Raw genomic sequence first — 21,794 nt, forward strand, 5'->3', positions numbered from 1 at the left:
TCACTTAAAACAATGAGTTGAATAGTAACTCAAATGACCCAGGGTTTAAACCTAACCGAATTAATTATATATAACCCGTTTAAAAATTAGGTTAGCTTGTGACCGGATCAAAACCATTAATTTTTTTTAAATAATATTTTTTTTATTTTTTATAAAATAAAAAATTTAATTATTCCAGATCAGCTCCTAATCAATGACTCAACACTTACTCTAGGTTTACTCCGAACTTGTATTTAAAAACTATGATTAAGCTAACTATTGATGAGGATTCAATTTTTTCTTAAAAAAAAAAGAGTTGCCAGAGCTGATAAATGGCAATAATTAGAAGTTATCATAGTCTAACACAAGTCTACAAAAATTAAAGTACGAATGATTAGCTAAAATAGAGATCAAATATATATAGTTCCTAAAAAAAAAAGGATTGATTATGAAAGGATACGAAGCTAAAGCAGAATTAACAATTTCCAGAAACCCATCCCATCTTCAAGAGAGGGAATGTGATGAAAGAAGATTTTATTGATATATTTTCATAAAAATATAATGGATTAAGAAATTCGTTAAAGGTGCGTCCAGTCTGATGCTAGTCAAACCTAGTCATAGATGAGCTTGATAATGTGCCTAACCTAAACACGTTGAGTGTGATATTAGCTAGACTTAAGAGATGATTAAGTTTAACACCATCAATTTTATAGATTTTTATATAAAATCGTAAATAAATTATTTTTCAATAAATAAACTTAATTAAACAAGTTTATACTCCACAAAGACCATTAGATGTATTAAAGTCTTTCATAGTCAATCATTTCTCTATCTTTTAGCTTGATTAAATGAGTGAAATACAACTCATAATATAACTCAAAATATCACAAAGATAATATTACACTCCAGCATCTTTTCTCTATAAAAAGACAAAACTCATGGGTTACAAATATACCATGAAACCTTCAAAACAAAGATTCATAATTTTTATTTTTTATTGTATATATATTTTAAAGCATCTTTCTCTATAATATTATTGTATTTTATCTCTTTAAAAAAGATATTTATTTAAGCATCGGAGAGTCCATACCTCCATAAAAAATAACATTTTATAGATACTAGATATAAGTAACATTGACCTACCAAACACCAAGTATAAACTATCTTTAATTAAAAATAAATAAATAATATTATTATAATTAATTAATTAACTAATTATTCAAGTCAGGATTCATGTTCCTTGAGACCTGTTCAGAATAAAATTTCAAGTACACGATGGAATCATGCTATGATACTTTATATGAAATACGGCCAAAATTGTAGTGAACTTGAAGCATTGACAACCACTTACACCCCCAACTCAAAAATATCTATCCTTGAAATATCTCTTCAAATGTATTTCAGTGACCACTTATGGAAGACAAACTCTCTACTCCTCTGCTATCTATCTTCACACAAAGCATTGGATGTGGGTAGGAGAGGACCATAGTTCTGATCAATTTGGTGTATTATAGCATTCTATGGTCCCAATTTTGGATAACTACTAGACTTTCTCTTATCCTTCTGATCAAGTAGATGCTGCTTTTCTTGAGGTCTTTTATCGGATGGAATATATGCAACATACCTAGCTAGGTCCATATCTATAGTTACCTTGAACCAAAAAATAAAATATCTACCATAGCTAAAGCACATATTTTCTACAAAATTGAACCCTATCATGCTGCATGATCCTTCAATGGAAGCTGCGACCTGACGGATCAAATCAAACAAGCCATGCAAACTTCAGTAGTATACCGCCCGCACCGCTTGCTCTTGGGCATGGATTCTGGGATGCCACCTGATAGCCATGGATGCAGGAATTCGAGTATCCTCAACAGTGATGAAAACAGCAACATGGTGATAGTTTTGGCAGCTTTGCTGTTTGCATTCTTATGTGCTCTTGGAATAAAGTCCATAGCACGTTGTGCTATAAGATGTGGCTATAGAATTGGCTTTGAGACTCCGCAGCAAGCTGCTTCACGCCTAGCTGCGGCCACTAATACAGGACTAATGAAAAGTGCACTGGGGCAGATTCCGGTGGTAACTTATGAACCAGGACTAAATATTCAGGTCACTGATTGTACAATATGCCTTGGAGAGTTTTCGGAAGGCGAAAAGGTAAGAGTGCTACCAAAATGTAGCCATGGTTTCCATGTTAAATGCATAGACAAATGGTTATTGTTACATTCATCATGTCCCTTATGCCGACAAACATTAGCACTTGATCAGTCAGCAAATAATTGTGATGTAGATGAGCCGAATGTGAGAATCCCGGTCCTGGAAAATGGAACCGGCGGATAACTTAGCACAATACACATGTAGGTGGCGAAACCCAATAAAGTAGTAATTGGTTGCCGGCACCAAATTTCCTGCGAGGAGGTCAAGCCTTGCTTCTATGGAACATTCTGTTATTGTAGAATATTGGAGGACAAACAGGACCCTTTATTTCTTTAATGTACATATATTTTCTTTTCTATGCTTAAGGCTGTGTTTAATTAATGTTCTAAAATAGAAGAGATTAATTGCGATGACTGATTTTGTAGATTTTTTTGCTCTTAGTAATAGTGTAAGAAGATGTGATATTTAAATAGGTAAGCCTTCTAATAATAAATATATTTGTTTTTCACTGAATTTAAAATTATCTTCTTGTGGAAAGAAAAAATATAAAGTTATAAATAATTTTTTTAACTTAATGAATTTTACCCTTTTTTCTTGCAACCCTAATATAAAAGGTAAATATAAATAGCAAACAGAAAGATTGAAGCAGAGCGCTATCAATTAATTTTTTTTTCATCAAACAAATCAAGATAATTGAGCATTGCTAACCCCAAATTTAAAATTTATTTTTGTCTCGTTTTGAGATGTTCGTTAAGAATTTGATAAGATTTTTTCATAATTCTATTATTTTTGCTTCTTTTTGTTTTTTTGCTCAGATCTGCTAGTTTTACCAAATTTATTTTTGAATTCTTGTTATAGTGATGTTTTTTTTTCTAATTGATTAGATATATTTTATTGGTTTGTCTTGATTATATTTTTTTATGTTTTGTTTTTAGCAGAATTAACCATCAAAATTACCAATTTTTTTCTCACGATGAGATGAAATTAACTTCATCGCTTTGACTCAATTTAGTATTGCTCAAAACCTTTTACCTTGTGCAAAGATCATTATATGTTTGTATTTTTTTTATAACTTATGTATAATAAATTAAAAAAATATTATGTCTTGTTATATTAATTTTGGCCTCCCTTAATAAAATCCTTATATATATATATATATATGTTAAAGGGACATATAAAATATTCAAGGAAACATGTTATCTCCCTATTACTATTTTTTTTCTTTTGTTAATAATAACTAAATTTTATTCTTTTGTTTGTGGATTTTGTTGTAAGTGTTAAATATGATATTATATATAGCATATTTATTTAAAAACTCTTATTTCATGGCTTTTGACTTCTGAATTTTAATTCAAATAGGTTTTGAAATGTTTCCAAACTTTTTTTTTTATTGGTTCTAATACAAAATACACAAAAATTCTAAACATAAAAATTAAACACTATATTACATATGGACTATATATATGCTCAGTAGCGTTTATTTTATGTGACCAGTTTTTCATTACCAAGTTCACTAATTATAGAAAAATCATCCCACATTTAATTAAACCACAGAGTATTAGCAAATAAAAACAAATGATCAAGTACAAGAACAAACAAACATAAAGCATCCCGATTCATTAAGGGCCCTTCCTACAAGGGCAGCTGGTGATGTTTAGGAGTACTGTAAGGAGAATAAGGCGAGCTTGTAACAAAAGAAGGAAGATCTTGACTCATGCTAACACCTGCCTTATTGGAGGGCCTTGGAGGAGTCGACATAGGGTTTCTTGATCTTGAGGTCATGTTGCCATGGCCGAATGCTCTCTCCCCTGCCCTTCTCGGCCCCTTCTCAGCCCACCTGAGCTCTGCCTGCTTTACATCACTAGGATACCCCGAACAACACCCTACCATTCCTGCTCTACTAATGTATCTGTATAAAAAATCAGACAAATTGTTAGAGTTTGATATTTGGTTGCCACAGTAAATTATTTAGAGCTGTCCATCATCATTAATGATGAAAATCTGGCCCATAAATTAGGTCAATATAGCATCATGACTACGCTTTAAGCAAGGACAATCAAATAAATTAAGGTTAATGGTGAAAGATTAGAATTTAATCCAAGTTTATGGATCGGAGAAATTTCAGAGTCCCTTTCAATGCAAGGTCATCTACAGATTTAATGACAAATAAATTTAATTTAAATTAAGTTTTGCATATTCAATACTTGTTAATTAATCAACCATGCATGAAAATATATAAGATAAAATATTAATTTGAAGGAAATATGCTTAGAGATGTTACCTTTGACTGAACCTTCTCCCTAAACAGTCGATGCACTTTCTTCCTTCTGTCATCTCTCCCATTCCTATGCTTACACAATTTCGGCAATGGACTCTTCCACAAACCTGTAGACAAAATCATCATTTCTTAGCCATCAATACAAGAATATAAATCTACAATACAAGTATTAAATCACCTCAAACATAACTTATAAACCACTATCGAAAGCATCTCTCTTTATCGAATCTGGGGCTTAATTTTTTTAAAAAAAAGAAAGAAAGAAAGAAAGAAAGAGGATTGGTTAGTATACTCACCAAGCAACGATGCCGAAAAATATAGATGTAAGTAGAGCAAACGGCGCAAATATTGGAGTGAGGGATTCCAGGGCGACGAGGTCTTCCACTTCTTTCTTGGTACATAGAATCCATGCTCATAACACTCACATCATCAAATTCCCTGCTCCTCTCCGGTGCAAACCTTGATTTTGAAGGACCTTTTCTACCTATATTTGCATGACCATGATTGCTTTGATCATGATGATATGATCCAATAGTGCCACACGGACTATGAGTATCATCATGCTGCAGGTTATGTTTATGGGATTGACCAAGTGGGTGCCCTTCAGCAAGATGACGAGGTTGTTGATGATTTTTGGAAGCCTGTAAACCTCTGTTGAAATCAAGGCTAGGCAACTTGGTTAGAGGAGAAACTTGTTTAGGGGTTTTGGCTTCTTGAATTGGTTCTTTATTGGTAGTGGTGTTTATCTTCTCTGGTGTACTATTTTTGCTTTGTTTTACATGTATTGCTAGGTCTTGAAAAGTGAGATTGACTGAATCATCTGGGATTCCTGAATACAATTCTTCAAGCTCCATTCTTGCCTTTGCCAACGTTTTCAAGTCCCCCATTTTTTAGCTTATCAAGCTTCTTTTTTTCCTCGGAGAGAAATTGTGATCAGAGCTGTGGAAATTGGTTGAAATAGAGGTGGAATGAGTTCATTAAGTTTCATAGGTAATGTCGATGATTTTATACATAAATGGCTAACATCTAGCTAGGCCGGACATTAATTAAGCTGCTCGGAAAATCAACTTGGAATTTAGCCCAGGCCAAGTTTTTTTTTTAAAAAAAAAACAGGTAGAAGTTAACTTGATCACACTACAACCATCCATTTGATTAAATCAAAACCTGATTTGAAGATAAAATATATATTTTTTTAAAATATCATTTTAATATTTTAAAAATTTCAAACGATATCTTTTCAGGGTAATTTATATCAACCCGTGATGCGTGACTCTCTACGTGGATTGAATCACTCTCTACGTGGATTGATCAACCCTAGCATGAAAACAGACAAATACGAGGCCGGACTAATTATTAATTAGCACACTAATGACACGATTTTGGTGGTGTGGGTCAAATATATTTTGTCTCACTTGGGTTGGTACAAGAATGCTAGCTAACTTAATTAAGAAATGGTAATTAAGATAACTGATCTCCCATGTTAGCTAGCTAGAATATTAACGCGTAATTGACCACAATGGATGCCTTGTAGCTCTTCTTCTTCTTCCACTACTAAGAAAGACTTGATCCAGCTACTGATATCATTTGAACAGTTCCATGCAACAACAGACGTACAGTTGCCGACTAAAAAAGACTTGATCCAGCTACTGATCATTTTATCCATCCTTGACAGATGGATTTTGATTTATAAGTTCTAATTAAGCAGCTCTCTCTCTCTCTCTCTATATATATATATATATATATATATCCAAAACCTTTTCTGGAAAATGTTGATGGAGAGGTTTTCGAGACGCAGTACTGAACCAACAAAACAGTAGAGCATGCCCTATGCATATTGAACACGGAAAGATCAATCATCAATGTGGCCAAGAAATGGATTAGGCCGGTTGGACCTTCGGGAGGACCAGGCACAAACGTTTTTTTTTATTATATAATTAAATCAAACAATCTTATTGGATCTAGTAAGAGTAATAACTCGAGTTACGAGATTATAATTTGTTTTTAATTTAAAACATGTTTACAGTGCTTGAATATCGGTTTTTTAAATAAAAAAATAAACGTAACAAAGCACGGGCGAGCTGTATAATTATAAGTGAATCAAAGTATTAATGGAGATGGTTGACATTTTGAGATTGTAAGTAGTGTCCAAGGGTTCACGGGTTTCGCAGGATTTTATTATTTACACCTAGCCAACCATAAATGAGAATATTAATTGAACCCTAGCTATTTAATTTTAATTAACCAAAGGTTGATTAGTCCATGGTCTCTCCACTTTAAATTAATTTGATCAGAAAGAACCCCATTTGTTTATGCTCTGCTGCAAGGAAAGAGAGTAATATATAGCAGATATTTAATTTTTAAAGTACTATTTTATTAAGAAATATATTAAAATAATATTTTTTTTTTTAAAAATTATTTTTGATATCAACAAAACAAATCAAAATAAAAACATAAAAAAATAATTCAAAATAAAAATAAAAATGTACCCCGCCCCTGTTCTGGGCAAAGAGCATAAAATACCTGCTTCTTGTTAATAAACAAACCCTAAACCTAACCTAATTGCTTCTTATTAGAAGGGAATTTAAGATCATCTTGTTCAATTATTTTGTATCACACAGTATTGATGTGGCTATTTAATTTATAATCCAGGTGGATAAAGGGAATCAAATATTCAATGTTAGTAGGAAATAGTGGGGTTAACTTGAGCCAAATGAAAGTATAGGGTTTGAGATGAACTGATCAAATATAACAAGTACAAAAAACCAGGCATATGAACCTCCCATTACGATCGCAGTGGTAGGCAGGACTTCGAATGGAGCAACCACAGATTCTAACAGAGTAATATCAAGGGGAAGATGTTGTGTGAATGGAAAATTAAACATACAGCAAAATTGCATTTTCTATGACTGTAGAGATATGTATAGCACCACCCCTTTGGAGGGGACATTAAAAAAAAAAAACGAAAATAAATTACACTATTCGAGTGAAGAAAATCGAACTCCTCGTGAACTACCATATCAAGCCGATATAAATCGAATAGACAGCACCGTCAATCGCGTCTGCTCTCATGAGCCCATCCTATTGATGCAAGAAATGCTTCATCGGACAGGCGCCTTAGACTCTCTCCACTATGTTGAGCTTGACCTCCCTCTTGGTCCCACACCAAGCTTGAAAGACCGTTTTGCTTGATATAATTATCCAACGGTGTGTTGGCCAAGTCAACAAGGTTCATCGTGCTCAATCCTGGCATGTCCAGCGGCATGTCCTCCCTGTTAGGATGACAATTTAGGTCTATTTGTCCAGCACTAGTTTCTGGCTTCTCAGTTTGCGTTTTGCTTTGACCGACTTCAGTCTCCGGATTGTTTATAGGCAACACTTCATGACTCATTGTGCCATTCGCTTCTGATTCCTTACGATCCATGTTGTCCTTCTGAGAAGTTTCTGCTTCGCGTTCTGATTGGCGCTTCTTCTTGCGCAGCATGAGGGTTTTAAAACGGCGCTTTACAGTCATGCAGACATTACATGTGCATGTGGGCTTGTGCTTGCCTTTCCCACTTGGTGGTTGAATGCAAACGATGCAAGTGCAACCAGGGCGGTGACGGGGATGCTTTGTGGTGGCTCCAACTGATGGCTCACCTGAATCATCTAGATTGTCTCCTAAAACTGCAGCGCTAGCCAGAGCATCTAAGCCAGAAGGCTCACAGTTTTGGAACCGCTTTTGGCTTTCTAAAATCCTTCGCTTCTTGAAATCTGCGTTTACAAAGATTTACGGGTGGGTTTTCAAATCAAGGAGATGTTTTGAGATTCATCAATAATAAAAATCTTGCACTTCAAAGGAAAATCTCAATAATATAATATCACCATGATTATTCAACCCTATCTTCTACTTGATAGTAACTGAATCAGTGATGTATGTATCAGGTTATTAAGCTTACATTTTAAATGAAAATCTTCACTAAAAAACTATCAACAACAATTCAAATCCTGTGTTTTCCTGCATGTGTGTGTGTGTGTGTGTGTTATCAACCGACCTGCATTAATATGAAATTTAAGTTGTCTAGTCATGGTGATTTCACCCACTTGTATTAGAAACTAAATCTAATGACACCGATGAAAACTCTCCAATGTATAAAAGCTTATGCAGAAAGCAGAAAGGGTCTATCATACCTTTGCTCACTCTCAGAAGATTATCCAAATCCTTTGGAGTCATCTCTTCGGGTACAGAACATGTACACCTAGTAAAGTTGACCATAAAAATATGAATTGTTAAACCAAATATCAATCATGAATGATTTTTAATGAAATACCCTAAAGAACAAAAAACAATATTTCATAAGCAAAAAATGAGCAACCTGCTTGAATCCCAAGCATTCTCTGAACACGTCCATTTCGGGGGGAGAAGAGCATCCACAGGAAGCTTTCGCCATTTGGAACAATCATCACATTGAGCCCACTGTTCTTGTCTCCTGAAAGATTCAGTTATTGAGCATTAAAAGAACTGACATGGAGCACTTCACTACACAAGCCCATTCATGCAGATTAAGAGTTTCTACCAAGAACCTACATTACCCCAAACATGCTGCATAACCATAGAGCTACTTGGTCTCTCTTGCTTCCCTTAATTAAAGGTAGTAAGAAGGAGGGAGCAAGCAAGCAGAAAAAACTGTGCCATCATCCATATCAAGGGCTATGGGATCACAACATGCCCTTTCTATTAAAAACTACCAGAGCCTTATTCAAAATTTGTGTTCAATGTACTGTAGGGAAACATTGACAACATATAAATAATACATTGGACAAATGCTGAAAGAACTCCAAAATATCCTTCACCAACCCATTATGGTAGGTTTCTTTTCTTAACACAAAATGTAACACTATGCATATACAAGAATCCTTACCCAGGTGATCGAGAAGTAAATATGGTCCTCTTCCCAAAAACTGGAGGCTCCTAAATGAAATAAAGAAATTTTATCAAATAGTTTATCTAGAAAAAATGGTCGAATTTAGAGCTTCAATGCACTGAATCCTTTAAAGCATCACTGCACATATAACTTGCAATGCATAGGCAAGCAAGAACATCAAATAAGAGAAACCTACATCATATTCTTCAAATTCATGGTCCTCGATAGTGACAATGGTTGGTTTCACACTTGGGGGTGGACGAAGCAAGTCCTGCGCTTCCTCCCATGTTAGTCTTAGCTCCATAGCATCTTCACTATGCATGAGTAACCTCTTACTTTTAGGTCCAATATTTCGAGTCCTTTTCTTCTCTGTTGGTGCTGTTGTTTGCTGCAGTAGATCCCCATTTATCCCGCCCCCATGGTTCTCACTATTGTTCCAGCCAATATATCCATCAGCTAATTTCAAATGTTCAGACAGAGAATTTAGGTCAGGATCCCTGCTGCCTTTAATGATCTAAAAAGGACAGATTAACCACTTACTGCAAGGAGAGTCTCAACAGTACCAGATAAAGAAGTTTCCCCTGAAGCAGTGCCATCAGGAAGACCAGATGCCTGGGCGTCCTGTTCATTCAACAAGCATGTACAAAGTACATGTAAATCCGCCCACACATTTAAAAAGAGATATGGCATCTGAAAGTAAGAGGATTCAGAATGAAGTGAAAATGCCAATAAGGCTCAACCTGTATATCTTCATTGTTGTTTGTTGATTTGCGAAATCCCATGACAAGTTTGCCTCCAGGATCTATACGGCTAAATGTTACTGGAATAGGAAAAAAAATAGCATTCATAAGATAACATTAGAGAGAAAGAGAAACACTTGAAATGAAAGTGATAATTACCTCCAAATTCCAATAGGTTAAAGGATGCAAAAATATGACAAGCATAATAGAACATACAATAATCAAACAAGGCAACATCAATGTGCTTTAGTCCTGTTTGAAAGAACTCAAATTTCATACAGATAGATAAGATTTAAAAAGGTAATGCAGCTGAGAACCTCTCCTTTCATGCCAAAACTAGTTATATTGTGTTCCATTAATTTAAACAGCTGTACTGCCATCTTAGTCCATATTGGTTTCTACATAAACCAAACCATTGTTAAACGGCTTATATTTGAATGAAGCAATATATATCCTAATAGCTATGTATTAACATCTTCCTTTAATCAAGAATAGAAATAAAAAATCACGCACACAACCACCCCCGGCTAGGAATAGCATGAATTTTACAATAAAGCATCACAGAATATGATTCAATGTGCAAAAAATGTTGTGAGAACTCAGACATTAATATCTACTTTAAGCAAGAATGTAACCGAGCATACTTGTATCTCCCGCTTTTAATTGCATAGATTGTATGCAAGGGGTTACACCCTCCAACACATACATCCTACTGTTGTTGTTGGGCCAAAATCTGAACTGAAACGTCCATTCTCTCCCTTTTATATCTTGAATCTTTAAGGGAATGCCTTCAGATTGAGAAATAGGAGGAAAATATGCCTGCAATATTTTAAAGTTTATGCAAATACAAAAGCAAAGAAGGAAGCAGGAACAAAAAATGAAACGAAGAGAAAGGCACAGGCTGTATTACTTCTGCACATGCTTTTGGGAGAACCAAACGACCAATTCGACCAGCATCACTGGCACTGAGAATCTTCTCAAACAATGGCACAATATTGGAGTTCAAACTTTAAGATAACATACTTAAGGAAACCACTAATTCTGAATCCATTTATGATGAAAAAACAAATCACAAATGCAAATTTATCCAACGAATTAGACTTTAAAATAAAGGATACTCTCCAGATAGTTGCTGCAGCTCTTGGTCAGTGATCCTTGGCCAATACCGAGGAAGTAACTGATTCTTTCCACGCCCCTCAGCAGGTGGCCTTGCAATCCGTAGCTCAGAAGCTGAACCTTTATTATTTTCTGAACTTGACAAAAGGCCCGGTTTTGAGGGTTTAGGCAATATTGGTCGAGATCTTTGTCCCTGCTGAAAGGAAGAAGGTGTTTTGCCTTGTTCCCTTCCTTCAACAGCCCCACCAGGAAAGGGTGCAAAATTTGTAGTCCCGGATGGAGCTCCCAAAGCCATACTCAGAGATGGCTCAGAAAGTGAACAGTGCATATCTCTCATGTCTAACAATGAACTCATATTGTCTGGGTTGGTGAATTTAGATGATCCGACTGATGGTAGAGTCATGTTTGAGAAGCCTGTGCCAATATCCCCAATTGCATGCCTGATCTCCTCTTGTCTGAATTGCCCAAGACATCCATTAGCGTTGGCTCTCTCGGAAGGATGCAATAGGCTGGGTTCACTAGCCTCTATAAGCCTGCACAACTGAGCAAGTCCTCCCTCATCATAGTCATTAGCAGCCACTGTGCTTTCAACAGGAATGGACTCCAAATCACCAGCATTATTTCTTGTCAATGAGCCATACCCATTAGGAATCTCATCACTTTGCATCTGCATGAACAAATAGAAAAACAAATGAATGAGCACATGATTAGAACCACTAAAAGCACACTGTCTTGCTACCAAATAAATGCCAAGAAAATACATTATCCTTTATACGACAACCATAACCATAAATTTAAGTCATGAAAATAAAATGTGAGCATGAGAATCTATAGGGACGTGCAAACATTATTACCTAGAAATGCTTAAGGATAAGCTTCCACAACTATCTAGCTTTTTCACAAGAACACATTAATCATTTCTGTCACCAAATTGTATGTGACAAACAGTCAGCAATCCTGAAACTATTTTTCTGAAGAATCATCAAGACAACCAAAGTCTTCAAAGCCATAAACATGTGTAGCATGTAATTTATTGAGCCTCTATAACTATGTATAATTCATACTTTTGACAGAATGACCAGAAAAGGTAAAAAAGCAAAAGCAGTTGTTTAAACCAATCAAACTAATATTCAAACATACTGCATACAGCAAATTAGAAATGCTAGAAGCAATTCATCTTACTGAATGAAGTCGAGAACTCCTTGCACAGCTACTACACCCAACACCCCCATAATCCAAGAGTTCAAGCAAAAATTTAGAGGCTATGCATCCACAATGGAGACGCTGCAAAACAATTTTCAATTAGACATTTTTCTCTTCTGTTCTTCTTCTTTTTGGAGGAGGGCCATAAGTTGATATAATATAAGAAAGGTTCAACAAACAAAAGGAAGGATTTGGAAAAAGTAAAAGCCACCAGACCATTAACTTACCTTGGTGCATATATTGCATTCCCTCCATCCAGGTTCCTCAGAGTGGAAAGTATCACAGAAAAGGGAATCCTCATATGCAGATCTAAGTTACAAATAAAGATATAACCCAAGTTAAATTAGCAAGGATTTAGTGAAAATAAATGGAAGTAAACATATGGACATCAATAGAATGATGAATCAGAAACATGATGTTTCTAAGTTAAAGGTAAAAGCAACTTGTAATGCACACACAAGGTCAGCCAGAGTAATTGTTAAAATGTTACAAAAATTACAAAAGTAATAAGGTGTCTCATGATTTCACGAAGCATATGGAAACTACTATGAGATTGGTATAAAGCTTCATGTATCGCATAAGTTCATTAAAGAAAAACCATGCATATCAAACTCAAAGAGCTGTCAAGTGAACCAGTTCAAATCAAGTGAACCAGTTCAAATCAAGTGAACCAGTTCAAATCTTAACTACTAAGATTTGTCAAAGCATCTGAGATGGCAGCATCTCTGTCTAAAATTAACATTTGCTACAGTTGCATATCATGCGAAAATGGGTTATTCATTCAAATTGAAATTAAGGATCCATTACCAGCCAAATGCATGAGATAGGAAATAATTATTCATTCATTATCAAAGCAAGCCAATTGTCCACATCAGAACAAAAGAAAAATCGAACATGCAAGGATGGGAAATAATTGTAGCTCAACCCCTTCCTCTGACTGTCCTTCTGCCAGTCAAACACAAAGTTTACTGATTTAGACTCATTCTGCTAAAGATAAAATTTGATAGGTTCTCCTAGGACGGCCAGCAATTTTCTTCAGCTGGTCAATACCATCGACAGAATTCAATACATTGTAGCTGTGGGTGCAGAAACATACAGATTGAGTGATTTGTATCGTTGAGTATAAGCCATGATTAGCTGCTTACATGCTATAATTAAAGATCAAGACTTTCCATGATATAATAACAAGTAGTTGCCCTAAATATAGATGGTTATACTCTAGTACTGATTATCTAAATATAGGTGTCTTAATAACAATAATCATAATGTCACCGATTCTTACAACAAAGTACTAAAACACTCCAGATGACAGAAATCTAGAAAAGTCAAAACCCAATTAGCAGAAACAACAAAGTGATGAACTTGAATCAAAACATCCCCAAACTGCTCTTTGAGAAGCTACATAGCTACTAGCATTGGAAATTAAATCCACGACAAGGAAATTACCCGCAATTAAAGCAGAGAAGAGCGTGACCACCAGATCGCAAAGGCCAACCTCTCTTCCATTCATGAGTCGTTGTAGTTTGACACGATGCATTCATGCAAATCTTGGTGCCCATTTCTTTTATTAAAAAAATAAATAAAAATCAACCCTTTCAACTAATAACAAACCAATCATCATCAACAACAAAACCCAATCATAAGAATCCCTAAAACCCCTTTTTGATCAAAACCCACAATTCAATTGAAACAAGAATCAAAACTTGTCAATCTCTCCACGCACAACATTATGAATAATTCCAAATCTCAACAACCCCTCAATAGTAAGAAATTATAGAAGAAAAGGCCCAAATCTTTAAGCAAAAAAACTAAAAAAGAAACAATTTTTTCAGCATATTTACCTTCATTAATGTCAGTGACTAGTACTGGGTGAAGAAGAAGAAGAAGAGGGGTGAGTCAAAGAGGAGAGTAACGGCGAGTTAATTTGTTTGTTTGTATTATTATGGGCAGAGACAAGAGACAAAGTGTGTGTGTGTGTGTGTGTGTTTTACAAATGAGAGAGGGAGAGAGAGAGTGCATGCAAATATGCGAAGGAAGGGGAGAGAGGAAAAAGGAAAGATGCATGCACGACACTTGACGCCGCTTTCCTAACAAACATAGAAAAGTAGGGGACGGGTAGTCGAGTTGAGTCGAGTCTGGGTCGAGTGGGTTCGAGTTGACTCTTTTTCTTTCACTCACTCATTCGGACAATGACACCATCAAGCGGCGGTTTCGTGGGTTTTTGTGATCTGTTTCGTCCAATATATTACTCCTATTATTAAGATTGGATCGGGTTATTTTTTATTTATTTATTTATTAATTTAGTTGAATGATAAAAATATTGATATTTTTTATACATTATAGACTCTTTTAAGTAATTTTCAAAATATATTTGGATTGAATAAATATCAATATTTTAGTGGTTTTTTGAGTTTTTTTTAATGATATAATCATATTTCAATACTATTAAAAAGTATTAAAATATAGATGTTACTAGTTCGAGTCTCACAAACTTTAAGGCCACTGGAGGTTTACATGGTTGTTAACTTCAAGGCCTGTAAAAATAGTTAAGGTACGCGCAAGCTGACCCGAACACTCACGTTAATAAAAAAACCATTAAAATATTATGAATTTTATGTTTTTTCACACTAAAATCATTTTGAAAAAGAGAGCTAAGAAAGCCTTATTTCATTGAAAGGTTATGTATATCTCATCTTTTGGATGGTATATATTTCATCACCGACATTTAAATTGAAATTGAGATGTTGATGTAAGTTTTTTCATTTTAAATGATACAACTTAATATTTGAAAGAGGTTAATTATAAGTTTTTTATATAAAAAATTAAATCTTTATCTCTCTATTAAAGATATTTTAGAAACTTCTGCCGTAGAACAAATAGGTTTCACTTGCAATATCAACGCAATTAATTACCCACTAACACAAATCTTGAGGGCTTATCAACGCAATTAATTACCCACTAAAAAAATCCGTTGAAATAATTAATTAATTAATTGCTTTCAAGGACTGATCCTGCCTTAATTTCCCCCTTAAAAGATATATTTTTCATCGTTGGTTGATGAAAGCATTTGAAAATAATTGCTTGATGTTGCTCGGTGAGTTTGAAAAATAAAAGATTAGTGTGAAGAAGGAAAAGACAAGACTTAATTAGTGGGGGAGCCAAGAATGTAATGACAAAATTAGTTTGTAAATTAAATACTTTTAATATCTTCTTAATTTAATTAAGCTGGTTTAATTCCCTTAACCAAAAATTAATAATTTTATTCTATTCAAGTTCACATAGATGAACCAATCAAGAACTTCCTTTTTGAAATTACATTAACATTATTTTACTAAAATGTAAAAGAACAAATCTTAGCAGAAATTTTTTCCTTTATAGTCTTACAGTTCCAACAATGCGATGGCCAGTTTTGAATTTTATACTGACAGTTATAAATGACAGAGGCAATAAATGTTAAAATAACATATAGAAAACCAGGATTGAAAGATAAAATTAAAAATAAATAAAATTTTTATAAAAGAATTAGGAATAAAAATTAGAAATTAAAAGACAAAAATTAAAGTTGAAATATCAATAACATTCCGAGTTATCAATGAAGCTAATAGTAGTTTTATATTCCGAAATATTTATTAATCGGCTTCAAAACATTTCGAGTTCGAGCCTTGCCTTGTTTTTAATTAAAAAAATATTTAGAAAATTGATTGATTGTTTTTAATGAGCAGTTTTGCATGGCGGAGCGAGCTGTTAGTTATAGGAAGCAGTTAGTTAGTTAGTTATCAATGAGGAATTAAACATCTGATTGATTAATTGTTAATTAGTAAAGATTAGCAGGGTACGTAGCAGTAGGCTGGACGAGTGAGGGATGAGTAATTGCAGACATCTGCATGCTCTTTCTTCCTCTCGTTTCTTCTATTCTAGATCTCTTCATTTCTGGAACTTCTACTTGTTATGGTCCAGCCATAATAATTGGTATCGGAGCCATTTTCCAAGGAAAAAGAAAGGTTGTTTGTGTTCTTGAACAATCAAAATATGATAGAAAACAATAAATCAAGTCTCTAAAGGAGCATGGTACGTAGAAATTAAGGTGGATGAACAGATGCAACACCTACAGAGAAGCATGGTAAAAAACTCGATTAGATCAGTTCATAATTGGAAGCTATAGTGGCTATGTTGAAAGCAAATTCAGGTAGTCAAGAAGCTGATAGAGTTAACACCTCAACTGAAGGTATTATTCCAAGTCAGATGATGAATCAACGAGGTGATGGGCTTATGAATAAAAAAAAAGCGATTGCTCCGGTGGTCAAGGCATATCACGGGTGGGGCACAATATGGCAATGCAAAGAATTGATCTGTCAAATCTCCATGGAGAAAATCCTAGAAACTGGATACGAAAATGCAAGAATTTCTTTAAGCTGAACTACATCCCAGCACAACAGTGGGTTGAGCTAGCATCATTGTACCTGGATGGCAAGGCAAAGATTTGGTTTGAAGGGTTTTTGTATGCAGGAGAAAATTTGGCAATTTGGGAGGAATTTACAAGGGCTTTGTGTATAAGATTTGGTAATGGAGAGAATGTGGTGGAAGAACTCAATAAGCTAGCACAAGACAAAAGTGTGGATGAATATGTTGAAAGATTTGAAGAACTCAAGTCTTTAATGAATGCTTTGATTCCTTTTTAACCATAATCTTACTACATTTCAAGTTTTATAAGTGGACTTCAAGAGGATATAAGGCAAATGCTTAAGATTCTCCAACCTACAATGTCGATATATACAAGCTTTTGAACAAGCTAAGTGGCAAGAGGAATCCAATAATGCCATGACTAAGAAGAGCCTATTCAATCCAAGAACTGTTCTCTCATATAGCATGGATCGATAACCAAGTAAACCACCACCAAAGACTTTTAACCATTTAGAAAAAGAACGGCATCATGGTTCAAGGCAAAACTCTAGAACTTATACGAGGAGAGGAGAGGCTGGGGCTATGTTTTAGATGTGGGAAGAAGTATGCACATAGACATCAACGTAGCAGAGGATGGATAGGCTCCTGGAAGAAGGTAACAGTAATGGAATTACAGCCGAAGAAGGTTAGTTAGCTATTGATTAAGAAGTAAAAATATGTGATATATTGATTGTTAGTTAGAGTTTGCTGGTGAAGGTTAGCAAGGTAGCAGTTCGTTGCAGTGTGTATATAAGCAACGTAATAAGGAGTGAGGGATGAGTGATGAGATTTGTGAAATTGCAGAGTTCATTTGTTTTTTATTTGTTTTTAATTGTTGAAACGTTAGATCATTGTGCTGCCGGTTCCATTGAGAAAAAGGATGCTATGAGAATTTGGTTGGAACTGAAACATAATGGATTTCTCTCGCCTTCGCCTGCCCCCATGCCAATGTCAAATCCAAATCCGAAGCCCGCTTCAATGCCAGATAAGAAACGAGAGAGGCACATAAATGATCAGTTTAGTGGAAAACCAGAGCTTGCAACAGTGCGGCGAGTTGATGGGTTGGCTAAGGTTGCTGCGTCTGCTTCTGGATTGCTGAAGAAAATTAACTGTGGGAATACTCCTTGCATTGTTATGCTGTCAATGCCAAAAAAGAACAATGAGATGCGCACGATTGGCGGGCCCAAGTGAGTATTGAAGGTTTTAGAGGTAGAACCGACCGGCATGTGCTCTCGTGTTGCTCAACCATCTGGGTTGCTTAATGACTTAATTAAATCCAGAGATCATGAATCGGATGCGAAGCAGAAAACAGCTCTTTTCAGTTATTCAGGCTTTGGTTCGAAGAGATACAATAGGAAATGTTGACATCCTGAGTAGGCAGGAAAAGAGATTTGGGGAAAATGATGTGAATGAATGTCCAAATGGTTCTTCAGGAAGTGACCAGCTGGAATTATGTTCAAAGGCTCCAAGTAGCCTTTTGTGTGTGAAAACAGAATATGAGGAAGAGATTGATGATTTGGGGATAGCTGTGAGAAGGGCAGACGATGAGGATGACAAAGATGATGTGAAGTTATTCCTATCTTCAATCTCAACTAGCTGTGGTATGTAAAGTGTACATTTTCAATTAATCTAGCTTTTTGGTTCCCAGATGCTACCGCAGCTTCTCAAAGGTTGCAATGTCTTCGCAATGACATCACAAGGCATCTTGAAGGTGCGGTGCAAATCCTTTAAACTAATCTTCTTCTTCTTTTTTTTGTTAGAGTATATACATGCTTGCATATCATGAAGCGTCCTATGTTTCCTTTATGTTGCCAGCATTAATGCTTAGTAGAATTAATTTCAAAATGTAATCCAGACACAGTTGCCTGCACTTATGCTCAAAGAATTTTCAGTTGACCATGAAACTGAGTTCTTTGCTGCCAAAAGCGCTGTTTCTATGAATGAATGTCCGTAAAGCAACTTGGAGCAATTAATTAGTTTGATCAGATGGATGAGGCACTCGATGAAGAGGCAAATCAACTGGGACGTAATTAAGCACGTGTCTGAAGTCCTTTCAAGACATTAAAATGCTATTAATTTATACTGCTGAATCTGGACATCAACTCTAGAAACTCTGGTTGAACCAAGTAATGGAAATGCAGTCACAGAACCTTGAAGTCTTCTGTCGTCTCAATCGGTATACAGGATGTTCACCTGGAAGCATACAATGTTAGTTTTCAGTCATCAATGAAGATGAGAGCACGAAAGAGCATTTTATGCGACAAGGCAACAGAATTTCCATGTGTCCTCCCACTCCGACACCTGCCAAATAGTGAAAAGAAGAGGTGTAAAGCAAAGATAAATGCAGGGCGGAAGGTGTGGGGGGGCGCGGGGCCCCACCTTAAGACATTTATTATTATTATTATTATTGGGTTATTAAAGCATTACTTTGTCACATCAAATAATTAAGGCATTATTTTAGGTTATTATTGACTTTACTTTTGATTTCCTTTTAATTTACTCTTGATCTAGATAAAAAAAAAAATATTAAGACATTATTTTGTGAAATAAAAAATAAAATTATTAATTTATTCTAATATAAATCCTGCAGCCGATCAAACAAAAAAATACAAATACAAATCGCGAGCAAAATTTTTCTACAAAAAAATTAAAGCAGAACCACCAATTAATTTATATTTCATCAAACAAAACAAGGTAACTTCAATTTAAAATCTATATTTGTTTTGTTTTGAGATGTTTGTTAATAATTTGATGAGATTTTTTTATAATACTATCATTTTTGCTCTTTTTTTTTCTCAAGTCTGCTAGTTCTACCAAAATTTTTTTGAATTCTTGTTATAGTGATTCTTTTTCTAATTAATTAGATATATTTTATTGGTTTTTTTTATTATGCTTTGATTTTTTTTATGTTTTGTTTTTAGCAGAGCCACCAAAATTATCAATTTTTTCTTACGATATATGTTTTGATTTTAAGTTGAATCATGAACAAAATAAGAAGAATTAATTTTTAAAAAAAAAAAGAAAAGGAAAAAATATTGATAACTCACAGCCTAGTGAACCATCTTCAATGTATAATGTTGAAGTTATGGTTGAGCAGCTCCAATATATTTCATAAAGGTCATTATATATTTGTAGTAAGTTATTTGAATAAAATTAAATTGTACAGGTTTTGTTTTACAACTCATATATAATAAATTAAAATAAATATTATATCTTATTATATTAATTTTGACCCTTCTAATAAATAATCCATAATCCTAGCTCCGTACTAAATAAATGGATGTTGCATAGAAGGATTGGTAGATGAAGCACACAGAATTTTCAGAACTTCCTGCATTAGTAGATCATGAATGTGGCTGATTCCTCTACCGTGGGCTTGCTTTGATGCTTCCCATTCGTGGGGTTTTGTTTTACACTTGTATTTGATTTTCCAGAGAGGTTATATTACCTAAATTTTATATTAATCAGTGATGATAGAAAAATTTTCTCTTTTCTATTTCTCCGTCTTCTTTATACTTGTTTCATAAATATTAGTAATTACGCCTGAGCTTCGGAAAGCCGAAACACACTTTCAAACACAGTCCACGTTCATCACCAAGCATAACCTTAGGCCAAGTAGTTGAATGCATACCATGCTTCCTCTTTTTTCTCCTAAGAAATTAAAACCCAGAGAAGAAAACATCATTCTTCTATAATCTTATGACTTATCCTGGTCAAAGATGGTGGCCATGCTACGGGTTACTTCATACAGTTCACATGGAATCTAGTCTGAAAAGAATATCAATGGATTTGGAGAGGATAAGGTTAAAAAAAGGACAGGTCGATCTTGACAATCACATCTGAACTTGGTAAGCAAGCAACTTAGAACATACCACGATACCATGAATAATTAGCATACACACATGTAACTAGACCTAAGCAATGACATCATATGGTGCTGATCATCATCTTTGATTACACTGTCAATCAGCAGCTATAAATAGTTGCTGCTACCCCATTTCCTTATTCACTACAACAGCTTAAGAATAGAGAGATCGGTTGAGCTAGGAAAAGATCATTGCTTTATTTGGAGATGGAGGACAGAGTGACTCTATTGGATTTCTGGCCAAGTTCATGGGCAACGAGAGTGAAGGTTGCCTTGGCAGAGAAGGGGATAGAATACGAGTCTAAGGAACAGAACTTGATAGACAAGAGCCCTCTGCTTCTTGAAATGAACCCCGTTCATAAGATGATTCCTGTTCTTATTCACAATGGGAAGCCCATTTGTGAGTCACTTAATATTGTCCAATATATTGATGAGGTGTGGAAGGACAAGTCTCCATTGCTACCCTCGGATCCTTACCAAAGATCCCAAGCCAGATTCTGGGCTGATTACATTGACAAGAAGGCGAGTATTTCAGTACTTGTTAAACTTCTTTTTTTGTTTTTCTCGTGTGTGCGCGCTTATTGTTTATTTGAACGCAGATATATGACAATGCCAAGAAGTTATGGAAGGAGAAAGGAGAAAAGCAGGAAGAGGTAAAGAGGGAATTTATAGAAGGCTTGAAGACTCTTGAAGGAGAGCTTGGAGATAAGCTTTACTTTGGTGGTGAAAGCTTTGGATTTGTGGATGTAGTGCTTGTTCCTGTTACCAGCTGGTTCTACTCTCTTGAGATTTGTGGGAAATTTAGCATTGAGGCTGAGTGTCCAAGGTTCACTGCATGGATCAAGAGGTGCATGGAGAAGGAGAGCGTGTCCAGTTCACTTCCTGATCCTCACAAGATCTATGACTTCGTATTGCTGCTTAAGAAGAAAATGGGTATAGAGTAGGCTTTCAGGCTTTGAATAATGAGTGAAGGCATTCCTGATAGAATGTTGGAACCAAGAATTTGGAAGGTAACTAAGTATCTGTTTGGAAACGAGGCGGTGTAACCTGTATTTCGAAAAGCATCGATTTTAAGTGAAAAACGAAGCCTTAATTGAGTGCAAAACTTCCAAGCA

At 35.1% G+C, this 21,794-nt stretch overlaps 4 protein-coding genes across 4 annotated transcripts; 2 read left to right on the forward strand and 2 right to left on the reverse strand.

Annotated features, from left to right (window-relative positions):
- The first annotated feature begins 1,431 nt into the window (after positions 1 to 1,431).
- LOC7458811 (RING-H2 finger protein ATL73) lies at positions 1,432 to 2,560 on the forward strand. Its single transcript, XM_024591329.2, has one exon. It carries the CDS (start codon positions 1,753 to 1,755, stop codon positions 2,317 to 2,319), a length of 567 nt encoding a protein of 188 aa, XP_024447097.1. The 5' UTR covers positions 1,432 to 1,752; the 3' UTR covers positions 2,320 to 2,560.
- A 1,093-nt stretch (positions 2,561 to 3,653) lies between these two features.
- Positions 3,654 to 5,468, reverse strand: LOC7458810 (extra-large guanine nucleotide-binding protein 3). Its single transcript, XM_002325605.3, has 3 exons — positions 4,711 to 5,468; positions 4,418 to 4,521; positions 3,654 to 4,045 (listed from the first exon to the last, which is right to left on the reverse strand). The coding sequence occupies exons 1-3, from the start codon at positions 5,299 to 5,301 to the stop codon at positions 3,769 to 3,771; spliced, it is 972 nt and encodes a 323-aa protein (XP_002325641.1). The 5' UTR covers positions 5,302 to 5,468; the 3' UTR covers positions 3,654 to 3,768.
- Positions 5,469 to 7,160: 1,692 nt separating this feature from the next.
- LOC7495326 (B3 domain-containing transcription repressor VAL1) lies at positions 7,161 to 14,529 on the reverse strand. The gene is made up of 14 exons (XM_024591804.2): positions 14,216 to 14,529; positions 13,821 to 13,935; positions 12,602 to 12,683; positions 12,354 to 12,455; positions 11,174 to 11,838; positions 10,966 to 11,062; positions 10,700 to 10,874; positions 10,056 to 10,135; positions 9,879 to 9,936; positions 9,512 to 9,771; positions 9,313 to 9,362; positions 8,767 to 8,880; positions 8,582 to 8,649; positions 7,161 to 8,164 (listed from the first exon to the last, which is right to left on the reverse strand). The coding sequence occupies exons 2-14, from the start codon at positions 13,931 to 13,933 to the stop codon at positions 7,464 to 7,466; spliced, it is 2,565 nt and encodes an 854-aa protein (XP_024447572.1). The 5' UTR covers positions 13,934 to 13,935; positions 14,216 to 14,529; the 3' UTR covers positions 7,161 to 7,463.
- A 6,281-nt stretch (positions 14,530 to 20,810) lies between these two features.
- LOC112323232 (probable glutathione S-transferase parA) lies at positions 20,811 to 21,784 on the forward strand. Its single transcript, XM_024593565.2, has 2 exons — positions 20,811 to 21,201; positions 21,279 to 21,784. Exons 1-2 carry the CDS (start codon positions 20,887 to 20,889, stop codon positions 21,621 to 21,623), a joined length of 660 nt encoding a protein of 219 aa, XP_024449333.1. The 5' UTR covers positions 20,811 to 20,886; the 3' UTR covers positions 21,624 to 21,784.
- Positions 21,785 to 21,794: the final 10 nt, after the last annotated feature.

This window comes from Populus trichocarpa, chromosome 19, assembly GCF_000002775.5.
Source record: "Populus trichocarpa isolate Nisqually-1 chromosome 19, P.trichocarpa_v4.1, whole genome shotgun sequence".
Taxonomy (NCBI): domain Eukaryota; kingdom Viridiplantae; phylum Streptophyta; class Magnoliopsida; order Malpighiales; family Salicaceae; genus Populus; species Populus trichocarpa.